General features: G+C 38.2%; 1 protein-coding gene across 1 annotated transcript; it reads right to left on the bottom strand.

Annotated features, from left to right (window-relative positions):
- Window positions 1–750: 750 nt before the first annotated feature.
- pnpla2 (patatin-like phospholipase domain containing 2) lies at window positions 751–10,990 on the bottom strand. The gene is made up of 9 exons (XM_089127542.1): window positions 10,537–10,990; window positions 9,664–9,896; window positions 9,432–9,497; window positions 6,569–6,781; window positions 6,374–6,434; window positions 4,770–4,940; window positions 4,375–4,507; window positions 3,991–4,113; window positions 751–1,762 (listed from the first exon to the last, which is right to left on the bottom strand). Exons 1-9 carry the CDS (start codon window positions 10,721–10,723, stop codon window positions 1,471–1,473), a joined length of 1,479 nt encoding a protein of 492 aa, XP_088983668.1. The 5' UTR covers window positions 10,724–10,990; the 3' UTR covers window positions 751–1,470.
- Window positions 10,991–11,242: the final 252 nt, after the last annotated feature.

The raw sequence follows: 11,242 nt of genomic DNA, 5'->3' as shown, positions 1-11,242 counted from the left end.
AAAAGTTTGCTGACAAACGTTGAAGTTGGCTTAAAAAAAAGCCTAGACAGAAAGTTGTACACATTTTTAACAGCTTTGAAGGTTTTCAGTTTAGTTTTAAAGTTTAAAGTCAAACAGTCTGAAGGTCTAGTCTGAGTTTGGTGGATGTCGCTTGAAAAGTGTAGGAGTTGCATTTATACATCAATAGTCTAATAATAATAATAATAAGCTCGTAGTCAGTAAGATCAGTAAGATGCCTTTTTCATCCAATGCACAGATAACTGGCGTGTTCATTAAAAAACGAATTATCCGAATGAACCGATTCACTAAAATGAATCGGACCCCCCAGTAGTCTATCAGATCAGACCGGAGAGAGAGGAGGAGAGGCGCAACAGGAGGAACAAAACGCGCCCTCTGCCGGTCACGAAGAGAGTTGTGCGCAAGTTCATCAGCCAATAGAAACGCAGGGCCATGATGACGTAGTAAACTCCGTGTACTTAAACTTGACCGTCTGTCGGACGGATCCCTATTGTTTACCTATAAAAGTCAGAAGATCTTTGCAAACGTTCCCCAGACACGTAGTTTGGAAAAGCAATGAAGAACATACGACAAAATAAAACAAACTCCTAAAAATAATTGATGGCAAAGGAGATCCTTGCTTTTGTAAACCCTTTTTAAGTTGAAAAAAGAGACAAGATTATTCTTTGCCGAACTTACTATCCTGGGAAAAATGAAGAATCATTATTTTAAAAGAGTACATCTGAAATAAAGTTGAATTTTATGTCAAAAACTTTATTAGGTCTGCTAAACATATACATTAGAGTACTAATGACTTGATATGTGAGCAGAAGTGCAGATTAGCAGGTGTACTTTACCGTCTGGCTCACACTAACAGCCAAATCCCAGATTTTGAAGCATTTATAAAAGATTAACAGATTAGTTCAGTCCAGCTCTAACCTTAATCTGTGTTTGGCGACCATTTACAAAAAAACGACAATCAGTAAGGCACAAACCATACACAAAAAGTAGCACGAAACATGCTTTTAACACAGAAGAGTACAGTACAGTAGCAGCATTGATAGTTGCATTGCCAGGGCATACGGTCACATGTGTGCTTTTAATCAGTCTACATGCATAACCCTTTAAAGAGTAGATCACCTTCAGTTCAATACAGGTCGCTTCACTTCTGCAGTTTGACACAAACCTCCTTCAAAACATAAATACTGATGAACCAGGACACGCAACACCCATCCAGGGACATCCTGAGAGGAATTTGAACAATATAATGTCAAAAAGGAACATTTCTCAGGCTGTGAATAAATATAAAGTTCTCAATTAGCTTTTTTAGTCTCGATGCAGAATGTGCTCTTCACCTCAAACGAAGCTTCTCACAATATAAACATTTGCTTTCTTTTTGCTGATGCATTCTGAAACGCTTGACTCATAAGTTCACAGTGCATTGTGGGATATAATGGTCTATCAGGCCGGAGGTTAAAGCATCAGGCTGGCGTTCGGGGCTCCGAGAGCACGCATGGTTAGGCCCTCCATTGCCTCGTGGTGGCTCTGGGCGCTGGGGTGAGCCGAACTGGCGGTGAACGACCCTCGGAAGTCCAGGTTGACGCAGAAAAGGCCTGGCAAGAGTTGGCGCTGGTACTGGTCCAATCGCAGCATGGCGTCCAGGACCGTGGAGCTGCCCCCGCAGACCCAGTCTGGCAGCAGACGGGACGCACTAAAGCTGGACGGGGCCGACTGGGAATGCTTCAGTTCCAGCTGATAGGAGAATCTGAGAGAGAGAAATCACTGCTTCACGTTATGTTCTTCTGAGGTCAGTATTTTTGGGAATGTTGTGTATTAATCAGCGCCTAGTGTTTTAGAATTGGCTCCGTTATTCAGTTAATGAGTGAACATTTTTAAATTTGTAATTTTATTTGAAATGACTCATTAGATTCATTCCAAATGACTCATTAGAGTCGCATAGATTCAATAATATATGTTATAGGAGTTCTATCACCATTGTTGTCCTGCTTTCCTGTCAAAAAAATGCAAAAAATCCTCAAAGATGGTGAATTACGTGGCGAGCGGGACGAGGTCGAGGGCGACGGACAGGCCTGGATTTTCTTTGATGTTTTGGTTTATCATATGTGTGTATTTCAGATAAATGTTGTTCTTTAAACTTTCTAATAATAAAAGAATCCTGAAAAAAAAACATTTTTAATATTGATAATAATCATAAATGTGTCTTGATCATCAGATCCTCATATTAGAGTGATTTGTGAAGGGTCATGTGACACTGAAGACTGGAGTAATGATGATAAATGCAGCTTTGATCAGAGGAATAAATTACACTTTGAACATATAACCACATAAAAACAGTTTGTGGTGAGGGGGGCGTGGTTGGCACGCTGTCTGCACGGAGAGATGAGTCAAGGGGCTGTGCGGTGAGTAAGTGGATCAAGGACAATTGATAACACCTGTGTCTGATTCCAGTGATTGGTGTGGGGAGATGGTTAAAGCCAGCACAGTGGGAGAAGAAGGGGGAGAGAGAAAGGACTGGGACTTGTGCAGCGACCAAGAGGAAAGAGTGCTGGAGAAAGCAAGGAGAGCTGAATCAGCGTGGAAAGAGTTTGATTGAAGTTGTGCTGTGCTGTAGAGAAACTACGGTGAACGCGCTTTGTGCGCGCCTTTTGTTTTGTTTGATTCTGAGTTAATAAAGTCTGTACAAGTCCCAGTATCGCCGACCCTGTCTCCTTCTTCCTGTACATCTACTAAGAACTGTATTACACAGTTGTTTTAAATAGTAATAATATTTTACAGTTTTTGCTGTATTTTGAATCAAATGAATGCAGCGTTGGTTAAAAAAACGTTAAACAATTGTACAGATCCCAAACTTCTGAAAGGCAGAGAACATGTCTGACAACAGCGAGTCAAAAACCTGTAATGCCATTTGAGCGTGATTCGGATCATATGTTATATATAAAGCCACAATATCAACTTTACCAACACAGTGTTCAGGTAAACATACAAATGTACACTAGACTGGCGACATACATCACTACATGGTTACAATTAGGGCTGGGTATTGAGACAAATTTCACAATTCAATTCGATTTTGATTCACAAGCTTGCAATTCGATTTAATTTCGATTCCGATTCGATTCAATATGTATTATTTTGGATATCAGTTACAATAAATGGCCAATTTTCTCAAGGGAATCAAATCTCTTCACTAATGCTGTAAATTTGATTATATGAAATATAAACATTTAAATGGTGGCTGTCATAAAAACTTGCCAGATTTATTCAAATATGCATTAAGAACATTAAGATTATAATGCATATGTAATATGGTGTATATATTTAGCAAAATGCTCCTCTCTAGAGTTATTTTTTCTAGCTGACTAACGAGTTTATGTGGGTTTTCTGAGGTAAATATGACGATACATTGATTACAAGCTGTTTAACTGACGTCTTTCCACGGTTGAAACGCTGATTGAGTGAATCAATGTGACATGATCCGGATTTGGATAAGTTGTACTGTATCTTTAACACACTTTCAGATGCTCATTCATGTTTATTTGGCGCTGTGACTGGTATTATTAAGCCGGAAGAGAGATCAGCGCTGCTGCTTCTCTTAATCAGCGATCTGATTATTTATGTTTTTTAATTTCTAAAGAAAATGGACGTAATTTGAAATTTGAGACTTTGTTTCATATCAATAGTAACAAAGGACAAAGATTAATGCGATTTTTTTGGATGCGCGCAGCCGCGATACAATGATCCATTCATTCAAATGAAACAGGATGACTAATCGATTCTTGAGAATTAAGAATCGATATCGGTTCGTAAAAATGAGAATCGATTAATATCGAGAAATCGATATTTATTACCCAGCCCTAGTTACGAACGTACAAAGCTTGTTTGGTTTCCAGAAAGAGTAACTATTGAGAGATATACACTGATCCTCAGGTGTTCCTGCGCTGTGTGTGTGTGTGTGTGTGTGTGTTCTCTCACCGAGCCGACACCTGCTGTGACACACTCTTCCCTGCATGTGATAGCAGCCCCTGCAGCAGCTTCACCGTCTGATCCTTCATCCAGCCCACGTCCTCCTGGATATCTGGCAACCACTCCAGCAACCTGACAGAGATATCAATAACACACACATTTCACAATCACAATCACCAGTGAACATGGACATAATATAATAGTACACAATCACGTAACGTCCATCCAGCCGGTATAAACCCCGACAGGGCGATGAGGTCACATCAGTTTATTCTGATAGACATTATCCCGTTATTACACGGACACTTCACATCTGTAAATAATTACACAGCAAACATGGAAAGTTGAAATATTTTCTTAGCTCTTTAAAAGCATGAGCCATGAAGTCCTCACCTGATGCTCACGGACAGAGCTGACTCCAGAGGAAGTGTGTATGGGAACAGGATGGCAGATGCCATTCTGACAGGCAACATGTTGCTTAGCGACTGCAACAGGCTCCGCCTCTCGCGACAGGCCTCCACTAGCGCTGCAGAGAGAAGACACACACACACACACACTGAACACAGAGCAGCACACCTGAGCTGACGGCGGTTCAGATCACACCGGTGTCGGGCGGTCCGTTTGACGCAGGGTGTTGTGGGGATTTGTAAACGGGTCGCGTGATTGTCTGACATGTTTCTTGTAAAAATCGTGTAATGGGACTCAGTCTGGTATGGATCAGGCGTAACTCATTAAAAATCCCAGTGTTTTAACTGAACCCATGATCAAGTCCGGTTGTGTGTCCGTACCTTTATGTAATCGAGGAGGCAAGTGTTCGTAGATGTGTTCCTCGGTGACGCTGGACAGATCTCCGGCCTCTCTGCTCTCTGACTCTTCATCATCCTCTCTGTCAGAGTCTTCCTCGGCCCCTGCACCGGCTACGGCTAGCATGCGGTGTGGCCCTCGATACTGTAGCAGACCTGGAACACACACACACACACACACACACAGATTTGAGACGAATCTTAAACGGACGGCTCACCCATAAACGAGCTCTAATGGCACGTGGAGTACAGCCGAGTGTCTATGGCACTTTACATCCTTTAGAGGGATAGACAGCAGTGAAAGACAGTAGTTTGGCAATATATATTTTATTTTTTTTAATTTATATATTTTTTATATATTTTATTATATATTTTAATTTTATATTAATTTATAACCACACATATAAAACTTTCTATATGTATATATACATAATGTATATTAATTGTATATATATATATATTAATATAATTATATAACTTTATTTATATACAATTATTATTAATTTAAATACAATTATTATTACTTATATACATAAAAATTAATAAATAAATAAAAAATGAATCATATATAATAATGAATGAATCATATTTATTTATATTGATTGCATTTACTGAATGAGCACTGTGCCACTGTTCGTCCGACTGTACTATACATTTTATTTTCGACACTGTATTTTACTTTTATTATTATGATTTTTTTTTTATTATAAACTGTTTTCATTATTCTGACTTCTTTTGATTATTTTAATTTCTTCCATGTAAAGCACTTTGAATTGCCACTGTGTATGAAATGTGCTATATAAATAAACTTGCCTTGCCTATAAGTAATACAATTACATAGATTAAAATATTAAAATATATAAATTAGGGCTGTGCAAAAATGAATTGCAATCAATGGCTTCCAAAATAAAAGTTTGTGTTTACAAAATATATGTGTGTATGCTGTGTATAATTATTTTGTAGATGCATGTATGACACATGCATGTATATATTTAAGAAAATGTGTTCATATTTAAAAAAAATATTTATATATAATATGGATTATGTATATATATATATAAATAATTCTTAAATATATACATGCATGCATATGTATTTATATATACAAAATAATTATACACAGCATACACACATATATTATGTAAACTTTTATTTTGGATGTGATTAATCATGATTAATCATTTGACACCCTAATATATATATATATATATATAGTGGATAAAAAGCTATCTAAATTACATAAAATATAAATTGAAGTGTGTGTGTATATATATGTATATACTTTAATTAATAATACATGGAAAGCATGATCTCCTGTGCGGATCTGTCATGTCAGTATTGGCCACTAGAGGTCTCTGTAACCCCAGTACAGCTCTCAGCATCTGTTCACTCACAGAGATGATGACCAATAATCTTCACCAACACATCTGTGAGCCAGCAGGCCGATAATATACGGCATTTCATAAACGCCGCACGATAACTGTAATTCCTGCCCATATCAGGACTGAATAAACCGTTCTGCTTCGCTGAGTCCTAGATAAGCTGACATACACAGATCTGATTAACTGAAACATTTAGAAATGACTCACCGTTTTTCTTCAGGAAGTGTAAAGCATCTTTGTATCCCTGCATGCACATATGCTTCATCACCTGACCAGAAGAAAAGCACTTACGTGAGCAAGCACAGGATTTATATAACTTTGACAGTCAGTGTGTATTTTAGGCCAGGGAACATCCAACAGAGAGTGTTAAATGAACACTAGAGGTGTGTGTGTGTGTGTTACCACTGGATCCGGTGGGAAGAGTGCTCTGGAGACCCTGTACAGGTTGGCCAGCGTGAACTGAATGGATGTGTTGGTGAAGCGGAGCTCGTGTATGTTGGTCGAGCTGATGTCTCGAGGGCAGATGTCACTCTCTCCTGAGAACGGAGACACGGTGATGGTGTTCTTCAGCTCGTACTGCGGCAGGTTATCACTGATGCCACCGTCCACATACCGCTGAAAGACAAAGAGAGACAGCTTTAATCTTGTAAATGTCTCGTTTACATCATTATATTTTCCTAATGTTAGTTCTTTTTGTTGCTTTCCACTGTCTTACCAAGCAACGCTCTAGTAAACACCATAACAACCCCTTAACAATGCTCTAAAATATTGTTTAATTTAATTTATTTGCAGAGTGCATCTGTCTTAAAGGGATAGTTCACTTTGAAATTAATATTTGATATGTTTTATCTTACCTCAAGGGCATCCAAGATGTAGGTGTCTTTGTTTCCACAGTAGTTTAAATTTTGATATTTTTTGGTCAAACCGTTCTTGTCTGTCAGTCATATAATGGAGGTCTATGGTCACCACCTCAAAGAGCATGCATGTGGTTACAAGAGGTAAAAACGATATAAATACTGTTGGTTTTCTCACACAAACCGCTCGTTTCGTGTCTTAGGCCATCAATGTGTACTTACATTTGCGAGTCATTAAATCATGTTTAATCTGGACTTCTCTGCGCATGCTCTTTGAGGTGGTGACCATAGACCTCCATTATATGACTGACAGACAAGAACGAAAACACTGCGGAAACAAATACACCTACATCTTGGATGCCCTTGAGGTAAGATAAAACATACCAAAAATTAATTTCGAAGTGAACTATCCCTTTAAGACAGATTTGGGTTTTACTAATAACAGGCTGAACAGTGGAAACTGGAAAGAGCAGCAGCTTTCAGAGCGCTGGCAGTCTTTTTATATTTGGCACAACACATTATTTAGGATTCTTGTTAGCACACACACACAGCCAACGCACATATGCAAACATACACTAATCCCGGCCTACACACACACACACACACTGACTCATTCACTCGCAGGGAAGGCGAGCCAAGTGCCAACTGCACAATCATTGACTTATGGACACCGGCTCACTGATCCGACTGATCTGACATCAGCTTGAACTTCCACCTGTCAATGACTAATCACAGAGCTGCCGCTTAAAAACGTCTATTTCAGCGTGTCAAACGAGACTCGCTATGAGAGTTTGCTTCATAAAATGTTTTTTAGAGCTGCGTGGCAGAATAACAACCATTAATAAACATACAAATGAGTGGAAAGAGGAGTATATCTCAAACAGAAGAAAAGGTCTTTGCATTGTGACATTATTTATCATAATATTGTATATCCTTCAAATTCTCATTACTGAATTAAAAATCTTATTTAATTTTTTTTTCCAATTAAATGAATGTACTATGTTTAGGTTCAATATTTTTATTTAAATTTTTAGGGGATTTTATGGTACTAAATTATATTTATGGAATAGTTATGATCCATTTATTACCTATTAATACTTTTATGAGCATGGACCTGAAAATTAAAGTTCTTGAAACTTAAACTGTTATAAATCTTAAATGCTGTAGAGCACAGATTAAGTTAAATCTCTTTTTTAGACATTTATTGATTATTATAGAAAAAGTGAAAGTTAAAAAAAAGTTAAAGAAGTTATGAAACCGCATTAAAATGTAAATATATGTTTTCTAAAATCAAAGCAAGTTGTGTTCCAAATTTGAGGTTGTCTTTAAAAATGAGCTTTCAGTCTGATTTAGTTTGTGTGCAGTACCAAACACTTCCACTAGATGTGCTCATTTTTGACTGTGAACGATACAAGCGTGACCGTTTTTTTAATATCCTTTTTTTTTCCGTATCATCCTGAAATCGTTTTGACCAAAGAGCACCAAAGGGTTAAAAATTTACATATTTAATTGCAATTATAATTGTCACGATGCAAAAATCGTAATGGTTCTGAAAAATAAAATGAAAAATACACAAGCAAATATAATGTCTACTTTTTTTATGTGACCTGCGATGCGCTTAAAAAATTAATAAGAAGTGGAAAAACACACTAGGAAAAAGAGAAAGCATTGCTCAGAAACACAAACAATACCAAACTCAAGGAAAACAAGAGAACTAGAGCAAAGATGAGGAAACTGGCAAAGGTCACGATCCGATAGAAGGGGAAATGAAAGAAAGTCAACCCTCCGAGAACAAAATCAACAAATAACACTATTCATCCTGGCACAACATCTGAACAACACCGATCTTTACACAACGGTCAATGAATATAGAAGTTCCCCATTTCTTTTTAAAAACAGAAGTAATAGTTACGCAACATTTTAGAGAGATTTCTTCCCTAATTTAGTGCTGTTTATTATGTTGCTCATATTAAATGAGTGATTTAAAGAAACTCCTAACCATCAGTAATAAACATCAGAATGTGAATTGGGTTTCAATGATGAATACAAAGTTCAAAAGAATTCTTATGGAATATTATATTATAAATGTCTTTACTTTCCCTTTTAATCCATTTTAAGCTCCCTTGCTGAATAAAAGTATTTATTTTTTTAAAAAATAAAATCTTTTGAACAGGCCTGTAATAATCTATTTCTACCTTATTCTAAACAAATAATTATGACTGAACTATAAAATGTTATCTTTTTAATAATGCAAAAAACATATGGGCTGCGTTTTGTTTAGTCGACCAGCATCAGTGCTTTAAATATAGTGATACATGTCATCTGAGTGAGCACAGAAAGGCTAATCATACTGCAGTTGTAAATAAATATTATGGGTGATGATGATGATGATATAATGACTGGACACTCACCACTCCCTGCAGGGTCGGCGGGATCAGGCCACAGTACACGGGGATGTAAGCACTGCATATACACGCCTGGACAGGTAAAAACAAGGGCTTTGGACATGAATCCACAATAATACTGTGATCTATTTACTGTAAATATCTTGAATTCGTGATTGTTTACAGCTATGTGAGCTGATTACCACTACACCTGATTGATTGTGGTTTAGTGTGTGTGTGTGTGTGTGTGTGCACACACCTGCACGAGCTCCTCGTTGCTGTTGAAGTGTGACACCAGCACGTTCTCGCCGTCCGTGACGCGTGTGAGAGAGATGCCGAGGCGTCCGCTGGCCCTGCTGTAGCTGTCGGCGGGGAGCGTGCGGTGGAGCATGACCCGGATGATCTTCACCAGGTTAAAGGCGGGGTGCATGGGCCCCAGGAAGCGCTTTCGGGCTTCTTTAGCCACGTCAATGATGTTGGCTCCGGCCTCTCCTGTCACAGGACCAGAAAGAGAGCAGTCAAGGATCGCAGCAGTGACAGGTGGATGTTGTGTCACACAAAGATTTAATCTTTGACACAGATGCCACCAACAAAAAAGATTTTTTTCATACCGTATTTTCTAATCACTTTCTCATTACTGTAATGTGAGTATAATGAAAATGAAAAAATAGTTATTTACTATTTAATTTAATGTTCTGATATATATTTTTCATAATAATAAACAACATTTTCCAATCAAATTCTCAGTGCTGTGATGTCGAGATGTTTTAATAGTAACATGTTAATATTTATCTTGTTGATACCATTGTTTTTTAAACATGTACTATGGTAGTACCAACGTTATTTTGAAAATGCTTTCCAGAACTATAAAATGTCATGGTACAATGGTAAATCTAACAAATAAATCTAAAAAAATACCTTGATATTATTATCTGGTTCCTAACCCTTAATCAAATAATACCATGTTTTTGCCATGTAAAATATGAAACATCATAGTAGTGATGGTACTGAAAATTCCGGTATTTACATATTGTAAGGTAACTGTTAGCCTACTTGCAGGGTAAATGTCCAAAAAACACTGAATTGCCATGACACTAAGTACTTTTTCTTGTGAATATGAATGTGTGTTTACCCAAACAGGCCCCGCTGACCAGCGCAGAGGCCGTGAGCGCGCCTGCGCTCGCGCCGTATATGTGACGCGCATTCTCCACCAGAAACGGCGCGTGCTCCTGGAGCGAGCTGGCCACTCCGATGTGATAAATACCCAGAAAACCACAGCCAGCGAAAGAAATATTCCACGGAGAGTCGATAGGGAACATGATATTTCCTCTTCTGGAAAACAAATCTTCAAATAAAGTTAGTAAATCCCTCTGGTTACTTTCGTTTACAGTCTTCCGCGCGCTTGACGCACCGCGGACAATCCATACAAGACATTAGAGTCTAACGCTTGGGTTATAATAACTACCTAAACACTAACGTCCTGCGGTTAAAAAGTTTCTAAAGTGATGAACAATTATTGACACACGCCTCTTGAATGGACATCTGCTTTCTCCGGTAGCTTGTTAAATAACTGCGCGTTCAGTAACCGGTGTTTTGACTTGCTCCTCCGTCACCGTCAGGGGTCACAAACATAATTAGGGAGGGGCGTATTGACATTGGGCGTGGCTCAGGAGATAGTAGCCAATCAGAGGCTGCGCTTTGGACCCCTTGGCTGTCATTTGAGATGTTTCCTCGACTGTGTTCCAGTTGTCACGCGCCCTTATCAGTTTTGTTGTTGCATTGATTTTTTTTTTGTTCGTGCATTATGACGTAAGTCTGTGAGGTCATTCAGCTTTTTA

This window comes from Pimephales promelas, chromosome 25 (assembly GCF_988280905.1).
Source record: "Pimephales promelas chromosome 25, fPimPro1.hap1.1, whole genome shotgun sequence".
Lineage (NCBI taxonomy): Eukaryota > Metazoa > Chordata > Actinopteri > Cypriniformes > Leuciscidae > Pimephales > Pimephales promelas.
The sequence above is the reverse complement of the archived record's forward strand: the minus strand, read 5'-3'. Positions and strand labels throughout refer to the sequence as shown.

Excerpts from the sequence above, each read along its gene's own strand:
- pnpla2 (XM_089127542.1), bottom strand. The coding sequence starts at position 10,723 with ATGTTCCCTATCGACTCTCCGTGGAATATTTCTTTCGCTGGCTGTGGT. Across the intron at positions 6,435-6,568 it reads TCTTCCCACCGGATCCAGTG|GTGATGAAGCATATGTGCAT; the intron begins GTAACACACACA and ends TCTTCTGGTCAG. Across the intron at positions 4,114-4,374 it reads GCTCTGTCCGTGAGCATCAG|GTTGCTGGAGTGGTTGCCAG; the intron begins GTGAGGACTTCA and ends TATCTCTGTCAG.